Source organism: Zonotrichia leucophrys, chromosome Z, assembly GCF_028769735.1.
Source record: "Zonotrichia leucophrys gambelii isolate GWCS_2022_RI chromosome Z, RI_Zleu_2.0, whole genome shotgun sequence".
NCBI classification, from domain to species: Eukaryota; Metazoa; Chordata; class Aves; order Passeriformes; family Passerellidae; genus Zonotrichia; species Zonotrichia leucophrys.
The window spans coordinates 67,150,703-67,172,035 of NC_088200.1; the positions used below are offsets into that span (position 1 = coordinate 67,150,703).

The 21,333-nt window shown below is 38.3% G+C and overlaps 1 protein-coding gene across 1 annotated transcript in view; it reads left to right on the forward strand.

Moving 5' to 3' along the window:
- The window catches only part of PRDM6 (PR/SET domain 6), a 75,997-nt gene that overhangs the window by 30,804 nt on the left and 23,860 nt on the right, over positions 1-21,333 (forward strand). The window contains exon 3 of the mRNA XM_064736115.1: positions 19,134-19,261. Coding sequence (XP_064592185.1) covers positions 19,134-19,261 — 128 coding nt within the window. The remainder of the gene's footprint in view (positions 1-19,133; positions 19,262-21,333) is intronic.

Consider the following 21,333-nt stretch of genomic DNA (forward strand, 5'->3'; position numbering starts at 1 on the left):
TACAATGCATCCAACACATCTACTAAAACAAAGGCTACTTAAATTAATTGTCCTATTTTTTGCAAATAAAAGGCTGCCAATGTATTTATTGGGTAACATTTGTTCCCAATTGTAGCCATCAGAAGGTCAGAAGAAGTTCAAAATTGCATTATAGAGTTTTTTTGTTTGTTAGAGATGGGATTTTTTATATGCCATATATAAAATGTATTTATAAAACATTTGAGCTTTGACTATTTTAGTTCAAATCTGTGCAGTTTTATAACAGAGACATTTGCAAATTTACAGTTAAAATTATTTTGTCAGGAACCAAGCAGAGATGCATTTTAAAAGGAAGACTTTGGATAATTGCATCATGATGGATCTTTTGAGTCCTGTTTATTTTTACTCTCAAGGATATTAAATCAATACAAATCTCAGAACTGACTCTATTCACTGTGTGAATGACATCTGTGATAAGGTTTGGATTTTTTTCTCATTTATGTGAACAGTATATGTAGATGTAGCATTGAAGTTGACAGACAGTTTAAGCAGAGTTGCAAAGTTAATGGTATGGTTTACATCTGGTGTAAAATGGGAATTGCAATACATATCTTTGTAATATTACAGGTGAAAAGTGCTGCAATCATTTGTTATAACTGTGGTAAGGTCTTCCTGCTCTTTTTCTCCCATCACCACTATAATTCGAAAATCTACTTCTGCTGGTTAATATTGTACTGAGTTTTAGAGGATTTACACTGCAATTAAAAGACTGAAATACAGATGCTCTGCACTGTGGAGCGTGACATCTTCTGACACTGTTTGTAGAACTTCCATGCAATTTTGTGTTAAGAGCTGCTCATAGTAGTACAATTTTGGGTCTCATTCAGAGCATACTTACAGTGTTCAAAACTCCATTAGAATCTGAGGGTTTGTTTTCGTCATTGTTGGTTTTGAACATTTTTGGACGAAATGCACTTTAGATTGAGAAAATGTCACAAAACATGACATTTAAATTTAATACTTACAGAAAGTATCTACAATTGAACTCTGTTATTGCTAATCATTTACCTGTAGAGATTGGAATGGATTTAATTAAGAGTCAGAACTATATTGGCAGGAATACAGTAATTGCTCCTGCATTTTCACTGATTCTGATATCATGAGTAAGAAGGTAAATCCCCTGAACTGTGGAAAAGCAGGGGGGAAAAAAAGAAGAAAACAGGAAATGTAGTTTTTGTCTTTTAGAAGTGCCAGACAGTGTGAATAATACAGGATATCCTGTATATATAGTGAAGTCAAATATGAAAAGTATACAGGGCACACTTTTTTGGTATTGTCATAACAACTGTACTTTTCCAAATATGCAGCAGCTTAAATTTCCAGAGACTGGGGAAAACAATACCTGCAATCTTGGTAAAACACATGAGGTTTGGTGAGCATGTGCAAACTGTACACCAGGACTTTTCTCTCCTGCAAGGTTCCAGATTTCACCTTCTTGCTACTTCACATTTCACAAAGTGACATCTAGAAGAAGTTACATGCTGTTGGGATGCTTTCAAGAAAAAAAACCCCTTTGGGGCTCAGCGAAGCTCCGTGACTCAGTCTAAATCTCACTGTTGAGCAAAAGCTACCGGGTATTTTTGGGAGCAATTTCAGTCACCACTACAGCTATCTCTACTTGCACATTGCAGAGCACAGTGCCCCAGGACACCGTTGCTCCTGCTCTCACAGGGACAGACTGCACTGAGCATTTGGATCTTCTGTGTGCTGAACCTCCAGTGATAGCAGCAGAACCAAGTGTGTAATAACTGAAAAGTATTTACATATCAGTGTATCATACACTGGAATCAGTATCAAAGCGGAGATTATTACCGCACTGAATGTTTTGGGGACAAAAGACACATCTGTGCTAAAAACAGGCCTCATTAGTCACACTCACTGCAAAACTACCCTTTAAAGTATGGAATGCTCCTGAATGTACCTCATTATTAAGACTCTGGTAAGTGTCTTTTCCTCTCAGTCAGTTTGTTTATTCGTCCTTGATTCCAAGGATTTGCTCAATTTTCTAGTAAGTATAATATATTTCCTATCCAGATGCCACATGGGATTACTAGACAATTTACTTATCTGGACAAAATAAATGTCTTTCCTTTGAAGCCTGGAGTAACTCAGATCCTTCTCTGCTCTCTAAAGGAGAATGAAAAGTATTTGAAAAAAAGAAGCAAAATCTGCCACAGTGACACACTATCATATTCTGTTGGAGGAGCCTCAGTATTTCTTGACAGAATGAGTCAGCTGAGGCTAGAATCACAGTGCATTAACCTCTCCTGTTTCACTCCTCCTATACTCCCGGTTTCTTGGAGAATTTTTAGACCAATTTGAGCAGGCTAAGACAACAGTCCTGGAATTGCAGCAGCTCCTTGGGCTGTCTCCATACAGTGTCTTATCTGAAGTTGGCAGTGATTCTGTAATAGTGACTCCCTAAAAGTGAAAGCACTTTTTCAGCTTTGCCTCTCACTTTTTACTTTGATTTTCTGCAAAAAACATTGGCCTCTTTAGCTTACTGTTGTTAGGTGGAGTGAGTTGAATATACTAAGCAACCAAGTTTGGGTTTAGGAATGTTTTCAGAATAACTATAAAATATTAAATTTACGTTATCCACAATATGTTGGAGGTCAGTTTGCCCTCAAAACATAACGTCTGACAATTGTGCTTTCTTAGTGTGGGTTAGAAAAAGAATATAGTAGACTTAGGAAAATATCATAATTTAAGAAGTGACACATTTCAACAAAGACATAAAACTGTAGGCAGTACAGAAAAGAAGCAAAACCTTAGGAAACCATTACTTCATTAGGACAAATATTTTATGTTTTTTAAAAGACTCCTTATTAAAAAGGGTGAGCTCTAGGATATTCATGCTTGCGTGAAATCGTAAATCTGTCATTCGAGAACAAGAAGTGCTTCTTTCTGTGGATAAATTGATTTTTATTACAGCTTCATCAAATTCTTTGAAAACAGTTAGTCTGAGGGTATTGCGAAGAATTGGCTCACAGTTATTTTTAATACACTCTCATCTTCCAAATATAATGGTCAGGCCAGCCTGGAAAGTCAACCACATACAGTAAGTACACGGTCTGTGAGGCATTAAAAAGAACTGACTCATTTGTTTACTATCAGCAAGGGGTTCTTTAGGAACCCCTTGCAAAAATACCTATTTTCTACATTGTTTAGTTTCTCTGCCCTTTCCTTAGTATGTACTCCCTTTGCCCTCAAATGCCTGGATAATGCACATTGGATACTGCCTGCTCCCCACCAGCTGGCCAGGAAAGGGCTCAGATTTTAACCTGCCTGCAGATACATCCAGGGTTTATTTTCCCCAGAAAAGGAGGGAGCTGGTAGAGATCTGTGCCCCACTGGGAACCCAAAGCTTTTCTATCAGGCAGAGGGGAAGCCGACCAGTTCCTGCTTAACTCAGGAAAACTGTGAAGTCGTACTCCCTATTATTCTTTTTGTGCTTAAGCAGAGAATTTTTGTAATTTTGCTTGAGGGAGAAAGATACAGGGAAGGAGTGGAGAAAGGTTACACTTTCATCACATTTTCTGGGTCTCTCAATTCATTTAGCCTTATCTGTGCCTTTTAGATTGCAAGCTCTTAGGTGCCATGACTGTTTTTATGTGTGTCTTTAACTGGGGTACAACAGATAACTGGTTACAAATTGTTGGAGTTTCCCAAGGAAACAATTTTTCGTTTTCACATGAATGCTCAGAAAATAAAACTTTTTGAAAAAAAATGTCAGTTTCATGGGAATTTCTCATGAATAAAACTTAGGGAAAAACAGTTCAAAATTATCTAAATACGAAGTTCCTACATTTTCTAAACAAAATATGTATTTCTCAGTTCCAAATTCCTTTAAGTTTTAAGGCACAGTAAGCTTATAATTAAACTTTATATTTTGGTTTATAAAATCTTGAAATAATCCAAATTGAAAAAAGCCCCCAAAAATAAAAACCCTTGTTCCAAAATATTTTGTTATTTTTATTGCTTTGCAACCATTATGATATTTTGAACAGATCCAGCAAAATAATTTTACAGGCAGCCTTGCTAAAAAATTATTAATTTCCCCTTTGCAATAAATTTTGAGGATGCCGGAAAATCATCAAAAGAATTTATTTATTTAAAATTTTTTTTAACTTTTAGTCTTGAGGAAAAATAAGACTTGCTTTGCATAAATAATTTTATTGCTAAAATATTCAAGATGGATTATAATCACTGGTTCTCTTGGTTTCAAATGATTTTATCTACCTTGAGTTTCTTTGTAAAAAAGTGGTCATTTAAGGCCAGCAGATTTGCTACACAAACCACTCAACTACTTCTTCCTCACCTGTGTTGGCCTATATAAGCCACCTACACATTTTCACTTACACCTGTTTGGGACAAAAATTTCCCTTTTACAGAAAAGTATTTTTGGCACAAAGAGGAGAGTTGAGAAAAGCTGGAAGGATAAAGGTAAGGCATATGCTTTTAAAGATGAAAGAGAATAATGCAGGATAAGTAATAGTGAAAGAGACCAACACAAGTCTTTGGAATCAGTCCTTTGTTTTCACTCTAATGAGATATTCTCGGGTGTTTTACTGCTGCCTGATAGATTGAGGGACAGAAAAAAGGAACACGATGAAACAGTGGTTGATGGGAGACTAGAGGCAAACAAAGAAAATGTTGGGTAACATTGCTTAGCTAAATAAGAGAAAGTTACAATTATCAGTAAGAAAATTATTTCTTTAATGATTTGGAAATAAGGATAGAGAAGGACCATAGCAGCATAAATTATATTCATATAACAAAGTCTCCTCTTTGGAACCAGAGTCATGGAACCAGCATACTGCAGAGATCCAAATGTACCATTTGTAGAGCATATATGTGCTGCTTGCAATTTTAGGAGTGGCAGTGATTGATTCATTCCAGGAACAAGCAAGCCTGCCTGCTGTTGAATTGCCAACACCGTTACAAGCCAGCGCCTCTGTGTTTCTTGGACATCTCCAGTCCCAGCACTGCCTTTGTTAGATACCAGACAGCTTTTCAGAACTGCCTGAAGCCCCTCAGAATGCAGCTTGGCTCGCTGATAGCCTTTTGGAGAGAGGCTAATTTATATCTATTTGTAAATCTGTATAATTCTAAATTTTTTAAAAAAAGTATCCATGAGTTACTTGTAGCCCAGATTAAGAGCATCTTTACTGGTTATTTCTAGATGAAATCTATCTAAATATACTCTTTCTTCACATGGATCTACAAAGTGATTACCTAAAGGGGAAGTATTTTATTTTTACCATTCGTGTAATTTCCAAATTAAGTGTTTCCATTCTCATCCTTTGAGGCTCTCAGTCTCAAATTTTCAGAGCATGAAGATGTCATGAGTACATGAGCAGTTATTCAGATTTGCTGGTCATAGCCTGAGATTAATTACAGAACACAGGTTTGTAATAATGACTTTGCCAAAATCCATCAAACATTGATAATTTTCTGTATCAGCAAATATGCAAATGAAAATGATTATGGAGAGCTTGAACTGAAGAATACTTGGAACCTGTTGCATTTCATCCACCTCAATGGATAGGCAAAATGTCGTAATGATGAGTTCACCCTTTATTTACTGTATACACAGTTGGTGACAGTGGTTTTTATAACTCTAAAAATTACACTTAATAAATATGAGGAGAGACAGATTTTCTTGATTACATAAACCTAAATATTTATTCAAGATTTCATGAGAAGTTTGTCTTAATTTAAACAGAGCCAGGGCTGCTGAATGGGTGCCATTTTTTTGATGTGGACACAAAACAAGTTTTAGTAATATCCACACTCATTTAACCAGTAAATGTTTTCTACTAAGGCTTTGCTTCGGCATGGTTTGCCTACTGCAATCAAAATGAAACTGAAGTCAGTTTTCCATAGATCATATTTAAGGGTTTTATCCTTCATTGCATGAAGGATCACTGGCTTTAATTAAAAAAATCAGAAGAGGCATGTAAATATTGCTGCTGTAGTTCAGAGAAATGCAGCATTACTTGTATTTTCCCTTTTGGTATTGATGTATGTAGAAGTTGGAGACACTAACACATTGTGGATACTGCTGCTGAGAAGGGAAAGGAAAAAGATAGGCTTGAAACACAGCCTGCGAGATGGCACAAAGCCAGTGCACTGAAAAATGGCAAACGTCACATTTAACAGCTGGACACAGAAATATTTCTCTTTAATTTGGAAGGAGAAAATTTTCTTCACAGCAGGGCACTCTCAAAAGAGTACAACATCAAAGAGGGTGGGTCTCCCCAGTCAAACATCATCTGGCTCCAGTGATGGAGCAAAATGAATGAACTGTCAGGACTTTTTTCCAGTGTGTATGTTTTTGCCAAGTGAAAAGTAAAAGGTTTAGTGGCTTGTTCTGATCACACACCAAATCCTGATAATGGAAAGCTGATTCCCTAAAGTCTTCCTCTGATCAGCTGACAGGCAATGTCTGAAGAAGACCCCATATTGATTGATGGTCCACTTTGTATTGATGGCCCCTGCCACCCTTAGAGATAAGCGAGATATGCCAAATGCTTGACAGCTCTGGAGGGCTCCTGTGATTGTGTCTCAGGCAATGTTCTAATCTAATGTTGTAATCCTCACAGAAACAAACACACTTCTAAAGAAACTTAGCATGATACTTACCAACACCAGACCTGCACTTGGGAATGAAAAAAACCCTTTTCACATTCTCCACTATGACATCCACTAGCAACATCAGTGCTACTCTTTACTGCACGCCTTTTGTTTGCTTCTTGACTCTGACTTCAGCCCCAAAGAGGCTGCAAACTAGCCATTCCTGTGCTATTTTTTTCTGACAATCCTATAGTTTAACAAATTTGAAGGAATAATAGACTGTAGGAATTTTTTGATATGAAAACATGGCAACACAGTTTGTACAGCCATTACTCATTTGTTTTATGAGAAATCTCAGGCACAGTTTATCATATACTTTATTACTTGACCTTTTAATCATCATCTGGGGAACTTGACATTCCAGACATTCCAAAATATTCCAAACTAAAAATATCACTGTGCCTCATTATTTAAAACTCACAAAGGAATTAAGTATATTTTCTAAGGTATGTAATTTTTACTGAAATTCCTCATTTATGGTAAGCCTTAATGAGAAGTTTAGAAAAGGATTGAAGGAATTATCTGTGGAGCCTGTATTGTAGTAGTAAATGGGTGTTCTGCTGTGATAGATGTTCTACACATACACTGTAAACACAGTCCCTATCCATATTTACTTACAAACTCAGAGTGGAGATAAGCAAATGGTGCAGAAAAAATGTTATCAAACTCCCTGTTTTCTGCAGCCGCAGGATCAAGACTTTAAGTACTTGCTGTAAGCCATGTGACAAACCATTTTCAGGTCAGGAGCTAAACCCAGGCATCTGCAGAGCAATTCAAGTGCCTGAATGGAGGTGTTTAGTGGAATTTTAAATCCCGGAAAGTATCTAAGACATGCAGACAGGCCTGACAAGTAATGCCCAGTACTTTAGGATAACTGCTTGTCTGCTGGAGCAGTCACTGGAGCTTCAGTGGAATACTTGAACTCACCAGAAACACTAGTCAACACACCTGAACTTAATTTTACACTCTTAACCTGAACTTAATTTTACACATCTGAATATAACTATATAGTATTTCCCTAGTCCAGGAACAAAGCCTTATCAGTGATCACAACTCTTACATGAGGCAGCAATATATGTTTAGAACATAGTAATGCTCTTGACATTTCTTGAAGAGGAGGCTACTTGTGGACAGGCTTTCTTTTCAGGGAGCATTTTCACATGTAATGCATTTCTGCCTTAGGGTTGGGATTTTTTATCTAAGGTTGGATGAGACCATTTGAGTCACATAGTCCAACCTCCCTGTTCAAGGAGGGCTTCTTAGAGCACGGTACTCAGGATTGTGTGCAGACAGCTTTTGAATATCTCCTTAGAAGGACACTCTGCAACCTCTTGTTTCTTCTCATTGCTCTAATGATCCTGGTAAAATTGCTCATGGTAAAATTTTTCTTCCTATTCATGTAGAACATCCTGTACCTCTGTTATGACCATTGTCTCTTGTCTTTCTGCTTGGCACCACCAAGAAGAGTGACTCCATCCTCTTGACACCCTCTCTGCAGATCTCTTAGAATCTCAAGCAGTTCTGTGCTTGAGAAGAGAAGCTCCTTTATAATCTAGTTCTTAAAATACTTAAAGGAAATGGTGTTGGAGCTTTTAAAAATCCTAAAGGTAAAGAAAATAATGAAAAGCCCCATGTGCTGCTAACTGAAACCAAAGTCAATTATAGAATGATAATTGTGCCATATGTTCTATGCACTGTATTTCAGTATTTCTGAAAATATCCCTAAGCACTGAGTCTGAGAATTTACATCTAAGATCTGCTGCCTCTCTAGAAGTACTGATCCATGTACAAAACTACAAAAACACAGTTTGGAACAGTGTTTTGAAAAAGTGCTTTACAGAAATTATAGGAATGAGGGACAAAAAGCTGTGCCATTCTTGGGCCATCGGCTTCCTCTTACAAGCAAGATAAGCATTGAATTTAAAGAACACTCTCCATAATTTTGTTCTTTCTTATGTGTAAGAATCAGGGCAAATGAGAATGATTTTCATTTATGAGTTTCTTTTGGTCCAGAGTGAATTCTCTGAGGATGACTCTGAGTCACCCCAGGAGTATACACATGCACACTTTTTTCAGCTGCATTGTCTACCTTGTTGCAGAATGATTAGATCTGCCAAAATCATTCTGGGATATTTGGTTATGTAAAGGAATGAAAAAGAAAATGAAACAAACACTTTTTAATTCCAGTTTTCAATGTCTAATAGTTTTGAGAACCTCCAAGAAAATGGCCTAAGCTCTGCCATTACCTTGCGAAGGAATCAGTGCTCTGTCTCCAGAGGCACTGGGAGCAAGAAAGAATCACTATAACTGTACTGATTCTCTGGCTCCCAATATAATTTTAAGAGCTTTATTACTGAGTAAGTTCATTGATTCTTTCCAGTCGAGTCAGAGTTTTCAGTTATTGGGCCCTTACTTGCAACTCCTTCCCTGTTATACTTACCAGGATTTGCATTTACCAGTCAACAGGTGTGAGAGTCTTTCTGGGTTATCTCAGCTTTGATAATTTGCCTCTCTGTTCTTAAACATCTTTTCATTTTTAGTGTGGTTTCTTTCACAGTCTTTCTGAAGAGTGACCAGAGAGCCTAGATTGGTAAATTTTTTCTCTTCATGCTTCATGTTCCACATAGAAAAGACTGGAGAAAACCACTTCAGTCTGTTGCCTCCACATGGTCTCCTGGTACCAGGGCTGCACAGAAAGCCAGGGTAGTGAGCAGGGAAATAACCACATTAAACAAAAATGTCTTCATTGCAGAATGGCTTGTGGCTGGAGTACCACACCTTTCTTTGTCCTGTCACTGGACCTGTCAGGAGAGTGCAAAATCACACTCAGGGAAGGCCCTGTGATGTCTGTAGGTACTGCAAGAGCACTGGTATTTTACAGATCTGTTTGCATGTGTTTCCCGCTTCATGCATGGTGTATTTTTCTGCTCTGTGTCTTCCTCTCATTGCCCTGCTGTTGAGTAACACTGTTGCATTACATTAAATTCTTTCCTATTCCAGGACCTCCACAGGCTAATGTCAAAACAAACCGCAGAGACTTGACTTAAAAAAAAGTAATTTTATGAAGTCCACATAATCAGCAGGGCATTGCTTTCATGACACTTTCTGGAATAAGGCCCCAATCGTCCGACTCCTTACACAGATGCTTGGTTTCACACACGAGTAGTCCCATTGAGATCAATGGGACTACAACATGTGCAAGAGTGTTTGCTGGACTGAGGTCTAAGTGAGAGATGAAGCCTTTCACCTAGCACAGACAGTTCAAACCAATGTTTATAGTTTCATATGCCATAATCCTTTGAGAAACATTAAAACTAAATTGCTTTTAATATTGTTTGGCAAGTATTCTCTTTTATAAAATTTGCTAGATGATGCCTGCTAGATTAAAGAGAAAAACATTGCGCAGATATTATAAGATGTATGCTCTGTATCAGATATGGTTAATTTTAGAAAATTGCGTTGCATTGTGTGAACAGCCAAAGAAGACCATTGGCTGTCAGGATATATTTCTGTGCTTTTTCATAGAGGGGTTGCATCCAGTTGGACAAAAATTTTCCTTTGACTTTAACTAGTGAGGCTTCCTGATATTTCCTCCTTGCTCATTTATTTAAGACTTTTTTTTTGTCAATTGCTTTGCGAAACTTGATGATAATTCTAAGTATAAACAAATTGCATGTGCCACAAATACTCCAACAAAGAAAAATCATACTTTGAGTGGACTGTTGCATTTTCTACATGGCAAGGAAATACCATCAATTGTTATTATAAAAATAGAAGCACTTCAAAACAAGTAACTAGTTATTGGCATGGATTTATTTCATATAGATGTAAAGATCACAGTAACTGGCTTTCATTTTCTACATAATAATAAACCAAAGCATTCTTATCTCCTCCTAAGACAACAAGCTTGAATGTTATCTGAAACATATTTATATTTTTGATTCTGCTATCTGCCTGTAAATAATCTGAAGACATACTTTAGCTGGTAAAGCAAATCAATTAGTCTTATCAAGAAACAGTGAAATGTATGAGAAGTATCTATAATTAATGTCTTTCTGAAATAATGACCATGCAATTGAGCAGGGAACCTGTCCAAACATTTCCACTTATAGCAGAATGAGGTTGATGACATACATACTACTATTGTTTCATACCAGTTTTACATGTATAGTTTAGCATAGTATAGTATAGTATAGTATACATTACAGATACAATAATATTTATTAGGCATCAAACCTGGATTTACCAGAATGTGATGAATATTGTCTTTATTTGGGCTGTTCAGCCTGTTTGCTGTATAGGCAATGTAAAAGATAGCGCATAATTTGCAACATATTTCAATGTCTGAGATGTGGTTTTTGCAAAGGATGTGATTATATAATATTACTATTGTCATAAATCAGCACCAGTTTTTCTTTTTATTAAACTGTTTGGAGTGTTTTCCATGCATTTTAGTTTGTGTCTGAGCTGCATTATATTTCATTTTTCTTTTATACAGTGGGACTAAAGAGTTCTTAGAAAGCTTGCTGAATACCCTTACTTGGTTATCAAGTTAGTGAAAGAAGTGAGAAAGAAGTTATGGTTATATGCATGATTGTTTCATTCAGTGTGTAACAAGGAGAAGACACATACTTAGAAGGGCGCTCCTGTCCTAAAGCAGATGTCCAGCACCTAATATTAAGGCATTAAAAGTCTAAAAGCATTCATTCTTTGAGCACTTGTTACTATCAATATGAACCCAGCTGTATTTTGATTTTCAGCCTAAACTATGCTCCTTAAATGTATTATTTTCAAGGAATTGTTTGTATCTTCTCTCTTTCAGTTCATGCAGCATCTTCTGAATGTTTCCAACTTTCTAGATAATGAGGTCCTTTGGCAGTGTGCTGATTTCAAAGCCAGCTGCTAGGCACCAGCACACTACACAAAGTCCAACCTAAATAAGTAAGTTATCAAGTCATGCATACAATCCAGTTTGCTTTCAGTTTGACATGATTAGAAGCTCTAACAAATAAATAATGTATCGTGTCAAAATAAACTCTGGAGTTCACTGGCATTTTGCTTAACAATGACTGCCTTAAGCAAGTCAAATCACTGAATTTTACTGTTCACTCATCTGAGTTTCAGGGCTTTTCAGGAAATAGACAGCTATTCCTTCAGCTGTATGGGAGAGGTAACCATCCTTGTAGTTTGTTCTGTTGGCTGTAGAGCTGTCTTCTACCAGTAAAGCCACTAACACTCTTCCCCCCTCTATGGCAGCACACGTGTATTCAGTTTTACTTGCAATACTAGTTCATTGCAGACAATGAGTAAAGTGCTGCAGAGTGAATTAAAAAAAACTTCAAAGAAGATATGGCAGTTTTCTTCAAAAGGAGATGATGTTAATGACAGGATTGAGTGTTTATGGGCAGGAACTAAGAAGAAGGCCAATATAGCAGATATTCTGGTGGAAGTCTGTTTTAGACCATGCCGCCAAGATGAAGAGGAAGGTGAAATATTCTGTAAGCAGCTGGGAGAAGTCTCATTATTACCAACCCTTGTTCTCCCTGGAGACCTCAATTTAGCCAATGTTTGTGAAAATGGAACAGTGTAGAGGGGAAAAAATCCAGGATGATTGTGGAGTGTGTGGAAGAGGACTTCCTGACACAGATGGTAAGGGAGTCAGCTATGGAATGTGCCATGCTGTTTGTGAACAAAGAAGTATTTACAGGTTATGTGGTGGTCAGAGGCTGTCATGAGCACCATGATCACAAAATGATTGAGTTTTCAAATCTCAGAGATGTAAGGAGGAAGATCAGCAGAGCTGCTGTCTTGGACTTCCAGAGGGCAGACTCTGGCCTGTTGAGGGGACTGACTGACAGAGTCCCTTGGGAGGCACTATTGGAAGGCAAGGAGTCCAGGAAGGTTGGATGTGCTTTGAGAAGGACATCTTAAAGGAACAGGGGCAGGCTGTCCACATATGCTAAAAGATGAATTGGTGGGGGAAGAAGATTAGCCTAGTCAAACAGAGAACTTTGGCTGGAAGTTAGGGGAAAAAAGAGAGTTTGTGACTTTTGGAAGAAAGGGGCAGGCAGCTTCAGAGGATGTCATGAAATTATGCAGGGAGACAATTAGAAGGGCCAATGCCCAAGTAGAACTTACCTACTGTAAAATAAAATAAGAAAGGTTTCTATAAAGTGTTGCAACTTAAGGAGAGCCAGGTAGAATCCCTTTGGTGGATACATGAGGAAACAGTGACAAAAGATGGGGAAAAAGCTGAGGTATCTTCTGTGCCCCAGACTTTAAAAGTAAGACCAGTTCTTCTCTGAATAACCAATCCTCTGAGCTGTAAGATAGGTGTGGGAAGCCAAATGAAGCCCCTGTAATCGAGGGAAAAATTGTAAGAGATCTGCTCCATTTGGATATACACAAGTCTGTGGGGTCAGATGGGATAGGCACAAGCCTTGAGGAGCTGGGGGAAGAGCTCACTAAGCTATTTTCAATCATTTATAAGTGGCCATGGCTCATCAGGGAGGTTCCGGCTGACCAAAGCAAAGTTACAAGAGGGTCAGGAAGAAGGATGCAGGGAACAGCAGGCCTGTAAGGATGGTCAGGGTGCCAGCGGAGGTCATAGAGCAAATCGTCTTGAGTGCCATCGTGCAATCAACCAGGATTGAGCACAGTCAGCAGGGATTTACAAAAGGCCTGCTTGAATGATCTGGTCTTCTTCTGTGAAAGTGTGACATACTTTACAGATGAGGGAGAGGCTGTGAGTATTATCTACCTGTTCATCAGTGAAGCCTTGACACCATTTCCCACAGAAGTCTGCTGGAAAAATTGGACATGATGGCCTGTACTCTTCAAGTAAAAAGCAGAAGCTGGCCACGTCCAGAGAACAGAGATGAGTGGTGGTAAATCCAGCTTGTGGCCAGCCACAAGTGCTATTCCCCAGGGCCCAGTGGTGGGGAACAGCCCTGTTCAATATCTTTATCCATGATATAGATGTGTAGATCAAGTATATCCTTTGCCAGTCTGCAGATGACACCAATTTACATGGCAGTGTTGATCTGCTGGAGGGTGGTGGATGGGCTCTGCAGAGAGGTCTGGACAGGCTGGATTGACCGGCTGAGGCCAAGTCTGTGAGGGCAAACAAGGGCAAGTACCAGGTCCTGCACTTTTGTGACAACAACCCCACATGATGGCACAGGCTGGGGGAAAGGAGACTGGAGAGATGTCCTGGTGGAAAAGGACCCGGTAGTGCTGTATGACAGCAGCTGAACATGAACATGAGCCAGCTGTGCCCAGGTGGCCAAGAAGGCCAATGGAATCCTGGCCTGTGTCTGCAGCAGTGTGGTCAGGAGGAACAGGGCAGGGATTGTCCCCCTGTACTGGGCACTGGTGACAGCACACAAGTCCTGTGTCCAGTCGAGAGTCCTTCACTACAAAAAAGACATTGAGGTGCTGCAGCAAGCGCAGAGAAGGGCAATGGAGAAAGGTAAGGGTCTGGAGCACAAGTCCTGTGAGGAGCAGCTGAGGGAGCTGGGGTTGTTGAGTCTGGAGAAAAGGAGGATTGGCGGGGGGAACCTTACTGCTCTCTGCAGCATCTGAAAGGAGGCTCCAGGGGTGCGCGAGCTGGGGTCTTATCCCAAGCAACAAGCAACAGGAAAAGAGTAAAAAAACCTCCAAATGTGTCAGAGGATACAGTTTAACTTGGATGTTAGGGAAGAGTTCTTCACCAAGAGGGTTGTCAAGCACTGGAACAGGCTGTTCAGGGAAGTGATAGAGTCACCTTCCCTGCAGGTATTTTAAAGAAGTGTAGCTGATGCACTTAGGGACTTAATGTGGGACTTCAACCCTGCTTGGCTTGGCTGTGCTGGGTTAAGGGTTGGATTCAATGATTTTAAAAGTGTTTTTGCAACCTAAGCAATTCTATGGTTCTATAATTGCACACCTTTTACAGACTGTCAGCTTAATAGCCAGGCTTGTAACCATTATCCTTTTCGGCATTGTTTTCAACTCCTGTTCAGGTTAGACACCTTTAGAAGATGTATTGTTTTCAGATCAAAAGCAGGGTCTCACAATAGTGAGATTTGCCTAATATAGAGCTTATTGAGTTCTGATGTCCAAGATAGCAAAGAAGAAGCTTCCAGTGTAACTGTGGCTTGTAGGCTCATACGCTGTTACAGAAAGGACATAACTTGTAAGGATGCTGCCACATCTAACATGTCTGGTTACAACTCTTTATACCATATTATCAGTAGTTTTGGGCACATATTTACTATCTTTGCATCTTGAAGGCAAGAGTAAATCTTCTTTAGAGAGGACAAGACTCATAGTAAATGATTTGAAAATTCTATGATTTTATGCATGTGATATCAATGAGAATAGCAGTGAACAGCAAAATGCCAGAGTCTCTGCAATGGTTAGAATAAACTCTTGCATATTCTTTCTTCACATTTCTTTTGATATCCTGCAACATAAAAAAAATATTCTAATAGCTACTTTTACAATATAAATGTGTCTCCAAAGAAACATTTTATTTTCAGGATCACTCCATTCCCTGACTGCCTGAAGTGAAAATGAGCAGCCAAATAATTATCTGGTAATACCTTTCTTACCTGACTAAATGGAAAAATAAATGCAAGAATTTCTAAAGATGTAATAGCAGGCCATGGAAAGAGAACAAGGGAAAGCAACAGATAGGGAGGGAAGAATTTAAAAAAATTGGTTTTTTGTGCTTGCTGTTGCTTCTGTGAAATAGTTTTTAATTGCTTCATAACTGAGCTTCCTCTGCAGCTGTGCTGCTACATTTGAACTTTTTTAATCTAAAATTTTGTGGCATCAATACCAGAAACTGGGGCAACAGTTTTAGCACTAGAATTAGATTTGCCCCAATGATCCAAGTAAGCAATACTGATTCTATCATTGAAGGTTCTCAGAAGTCTCTTTAGCACCCACCTTGTCTTTTATTACTGCTTAAATCTTAGATGGTTCATGTTTATATTACTTCTGTTATTTATGTTATGGCTGTTCAGAGATTTTAGAGCATCACTTATATGGCATGCAGTGTGCTTTTGAAGTTATGTTATTACTGCCATTGTGTGTTGCTCTTAGAATTATCATTAAAGTATCTATGTCCTCCAAATAATTATCCTCAACCAATCCAGCCATTGGAAAATGAACCTGACCTTTATTTATGTCTCAATTACTTAATAAAGGGGTGTTTGCAAGGAAGGGAACAGAAAATACTGAAAAGAGAGGACTTGTATTCTGATGACTATGCTTTGGACTTAATTTCTTGGAAAATGAAGCAGTTTCTGTTGTGTTCTGAAGTCAAAGGATGAAATTCACAGAGGAGAAGTATGTATCACATTCTGAGTCTCTTGATCTGCAACATACCAGTAAAATATCTGTAAACAGTCAAGAACCTATTAAGAAGATAATTAACTCTAAGGCAGCTGCTAAGGGGGACCATAATGCAAATCAGATGAAGTGAGTGCAGACTTCTTTTATCAAATTCCAGTCTGTTCCACAATGTGGTTCATTCCATTACAAAACAAACAGAAAAGCACAACAAAACCCAGACCCTTAATATCCAGCAAAACCAAGAGTTATCAGAGGCCAGTATGAAGCTTAGATAACACTTCCAAGTGCAATCAAAGTAGAAAAATGAAATAACTGTGCTTCTACTACTTGGATCAGTGACTATGTGAGATACAGAAAAAATAAATGCAGAGTCTGAAGGGACTTGGAGAAATGGTATTCTATTTTGCCATGAGGGTATTGCAATGTGTAAGAAATTTATGGCAGTGTGGATGGATGCAATGATCAAGCAGTCAAAGGCTTCCAGTAACATAAGTTTATCACAGGTTTCTGCAGTATTTTCTGTAATAGAAAGTATGGCTGTTTAAGGATGTATGCTTGTGTAATAGAGATGTGGGTAAATATGTATATCCATTGTTTAATGTAGTGCCTGTGTTCACAGCTTGGGCTACAGTTTTGTGTTTTCTCTGTTATGGCAGATTATGCTTTGCTCCCTCATGAGGGTTTCTTCAGGCAGTTATTTCTTCACTGGTTTCCTGATTTATATAACTGTAAAATGAATAAGAACTCCTGCATAATGGTGAAAAATACTAACCATGTCTGAGTTTTGGTTTTGTTTTTTTTTTTCCTGATTTTAACCTGTGTTGTGCAACTTGACAAATAGATTCAACACAGTATTGTTATTTACCTTCCAAGCCTAGGGCTTCTTCTTCTTTACAGATGGGTTTACAATCCTGTAAGAACAGGGCTAAGAATGCTGTTGGATAAATTATGACTATGCAGCAATGTCAGTAATATCCCAATATGCCCAAGGAGGGCAAAGTGTCACTTGATGCATCAATACTTGCAGAATAAAGTATTTGAAAATACTTAGTCTTACAGCACAGTCCTTCCAATTCCAGATCAAGGCCCAGGAAAGACCCAGTCCTATGTTATCATGACAGATTTTAATATTTCATATAATTTAATGACTGTCTATTTTATACAAAGCTCTGGGTAGAGCCCTGTGTGCTAAGACATGAGCGTCACTACTGATTATAGCAGACCTCTTTGTCTTTCCTGTTTCATATAATCTGGGAATTAGGAAGTTATCAGCTCTTTATTTATGGGAATTGTGTCTGCATCATGTTAAGTCATATATTGTTGTGTGAATAAGCAGCATGTAAATGGATAGGTAATGAACACTGCTGAGAATGGTTGCAGAGATATTGCCAAAATAGTTTCAGCCAAGTACTGTTAGTCATTAATTTTTCCTTCTCTTCCTTTTTATACGCTGATGTCCTGTAGAACTTTTCTGATTTCTTCACAGATTTATATAGTTTAGCATATTTTGCTCATATATTCAGCATACATTAAGATGTTTGCTTAAGAATAGGTCCTTGCTGATAACCAGCATGTTAGCATTTATGCAAAAATCAACTTAATCACTGGGATTAAAGTATTTGTTTACTTCTGAGGACCCCTGATTCTCTGACTTTATTCCACTCAGTGCATGTTGGGGTAGCATCTTGCTTACGCAACACAGGAGTATCTGGCCAGGTTGCGTCTGATCCTTGTCATAGACACTCAGGAAAAAAGGATAAGAATTGCCATAGATACTTGATTCCTGTGTCTCTCCTGCTCTTGCAATGGACATATTCCTCCTGATTACTCACAGTCCCTCTTGGCCAAAAGCAAAAGCAAGGCTGGTTCCTGAATTTGACACTCTCCTTTGGTGGAGGGAAAAAACCTAGGTTTTGATTCCTATGTATATTTTCGTGTGAACTACAGGAAACCCTCTTTTAAAGTATCAAATATAGTCACACAGTTTCTGAGATTATTCTCTTGATAATGAAATAGATATTCAAGGTTGTTAATCTGAATATGCTAGAAATGTTCAATTCAATGTAATAAATGTGCTTCCTCTTTAGTTAACAGAATTAATACTTTCAAGAAGATATCAATTTAGGCTCATACGATTTCAAGGGGAATAACATGGGGGGAAGGATGTTAAAGCAAATGGTGTTCATAGAGGAGCAAAAGGCATGAAAATGAGATTTACTTCAGATAGGCACCTAATTGTTCAGATGTATTTGTGAGGTTTGCCAAATTAATTGTGTAACAAGTAAAAACCTTTTGAGATCACACACTTTTAGTAGGATTAGACCTATCTAGATAATATTTTTAAGCAGTCAGGGGATAGGTATGCATGATACATTTATCTTTTAATTTCAGAATCTCCAGAGCAACTCTATTCTTGACTTCAGAGGGAGCATCCACTTTTGAATACAAACATATTACCTTTTTTTTTTAAAAATCAACATAACTGGCTCTCATGTCCTTAGCAGTGATGTCATGTTTAGGAAAACGATTCCCTCAGGACTGGTTTCTCATTTTGTACTTCAAAAAAATTGTGTCTCAAGGGAGATCCAAAAGGCATCATCAACTCCATTTTTCCTTCTAGTCTCATTTGTTTTGATATTATGAATCCTATAACTCTCTAACATGTCGTGTAAGGCTGCTGAAGTAAATACTCTTGCTGCAACTGAGATGTGAAGGAAGGGATCTTTGTTTAGGGATTGCTACTGCCCCTTGCTCAGATGTCCCAGCCATTTTATTGCACACTTTACATCCAGATTTTCTTGTTTATCTGGCAGTTCATTATTTAAGGCCAGCTTGTCAGAATCAGTTAAATATTCTTTGGGAAACATGGTCACATCTTTGAGACACCACAAATATTTTTAATACGAAAAGATTGGCTTGATAAGAGAAACAAGATAAACTTGCATCCCCTAAAAAATATTTTTCTTCTTTTTCATGTATATGTCTAAAAGTATCAGTACACGGATGACAAGCCTCACGGCAATAAAGTCCTGGAAAGAGAGACACCAGCAAAGCAGTGAAAATGATTGCTGATGATTTGTTCTAACTACATGACCTTGTGCCATCTCCCCCAGATATATGACCAAGACGGGACACTGCAGCACTTTATCGATGGTGGAGAACCCAGCAAGTCGAGCTGGATGAGGTACATCCGATGTGCCAGGCACTGTGGGGAGCAGAACTTAACCGTGGTTCAGTACAGGTAAAGTGAGTCTCGATTCACCCAGTGACACTAAATGAGGGTGTTTCATCAGGCTGTGATCATCGGGAGTACTGCTGCCTTTGGTTGCAAAGAGAGCATCCCAGCTGGGGAGGATGTGCTGGCGTGGGGCAGCACGCATGGGGCGAAGCTCCAGGGAGCGAGGGCAGCCCTGTGTCACTGGTGTGACACAAGAGAGATCTCTAAATCTCTCTCCAAACAGCCGCATCAGAGGCAGGCCAACACAAGCAGTGCTCCACCCTTAAGAGGGATGCATGTGATAGGGGAGGGGGAAAAGTGGCACCCAGAGGCATCCTGAGGGTCAGCCACGAGTTGTGCATGCACCTCGAGCTCTTTTGTTGAGCGCACCTGCTGGCCAAGGCCAATAGAGCTTGTGCCTCTTATGCTGCTGGCCAGAAAAAGTCAAAATGTGAAGAAAAATGTAAAGAAATTATGATACATTTTGCTTTGTACTTGCGAATATATCCAGAAAACCCAGACAACACATTACATAAATACATGACCTCAGCTATAAACAAACCTTTTGCCTTAGAATCAGAAGCGACTGCTTGGCCTTATTAAATGTGGTAGGAAGCACATCAAAGAATGCCCCAGGCTTGCCAGTTGCAGTGAGCAATGATTTTTGCTGGTTGCTTTAGAGAGCAGAGTTTCTTTTATTTAGGAAAAATCTTAAACTTATTTAAACTACCTTTAAAATTAAAAATAAAACATACAAAAGCAAGCTAAAATGAAATATATAAAGTTTGATTATCCCATAGGGATCCAATTTAACAATGGTAAAATTGTTCAACTGCATTTTCAGCTTTTTTATTCTCTGGCCAGTTGACTAAACAATGCTGCAGTTAAAAAATAATAATCCTATTTATACATTGCAAATCTTTTATTATATACTTAGGTATCTGCTATCTATAGCTTAAATACCGTAGGATTTTAAAGAAACACACTGGGTAATGAATAAAGATTGTTGTGATGAAAGAGTATTTTTGTAGGTATCTTGTGGACTATTTCTCTATGTGCTGATGTGTGCGTGCACATACATATATAAAAATAAGAAAAAATATATGCGTACACACATATATATATAGATGACAAAACTAAATGAAAAGTGAACATGAGAAAGTCATTACACATCTGTCAATATTAAGTGGATTTTACAACTCTCCTTTCATGATGGAGTTTTTACTTAGAGTTCCCTCTGTTGATCTGTTTTCGATTACTTCAGATCTTTATAAAATGAACTACAAAAACACAATTTAAAAAACTGGCATCCATCACCAGTGACTGCATCCAAGTGTAAGAAAATAGAAAAGTTGGACACTGAAAAACCAGCCTAATTTTTATTGTACATGGACGTCCTCCTCGCAGAAAGTCAGCTGGTTTAAATTCATTCTGTTATGATTTGTAATATCTAAATGGAATTTTCTTCAAAGTGCTCTTGATTGATTGACCCTTAGCTGAACGTTTTGTTTTTATTTTGAGGCTGACAATAATGTTTGTTGGCATGTGTTCTGCTTCAACTGCGTTGGGACGCCATGAAGCTATCTTTATGAGTCATCCAACCACAATACTAAATACATGTCAGCAAAGGAAATATTATCCGAAAAGAGAAAAATCCCTTTGATGTACTTCAGCATGCAGAGATTTCTGCGAGTTTTGGAAGCTCTGCACACTTGTAAGGGACGGTGTACACTTACACTTTTTTTTCCCTGCCTACTCCAAGCCCCACAGACCACCCATTGCTCAAAAACAGTTCTGCTCTTTCAGCGGCAAAGTGTGTCATTTGGTTTTAGCACATTCATTTGCTGGGCTGCTGTGTTTATGTTAAGGGAAGCCAAACTGAGAGATGAAATGTTACAAGGGTGAAGTACAAAGTAGACTCAATTTTTCTCAAGTTAAGAGATGCCGGTAATTTATAGCGCGGCTCTGATTTTCATTTTTATGTAACAGTGGAAAGAATTAACTAAATGCAAAGCTCTGTCAAGAAAGAGAGACAGAGAAGAAGAGGAGGAGAGGGAGGAGGAAAGATGAAGGGGAGACACAAAGAGGAGAGTTTT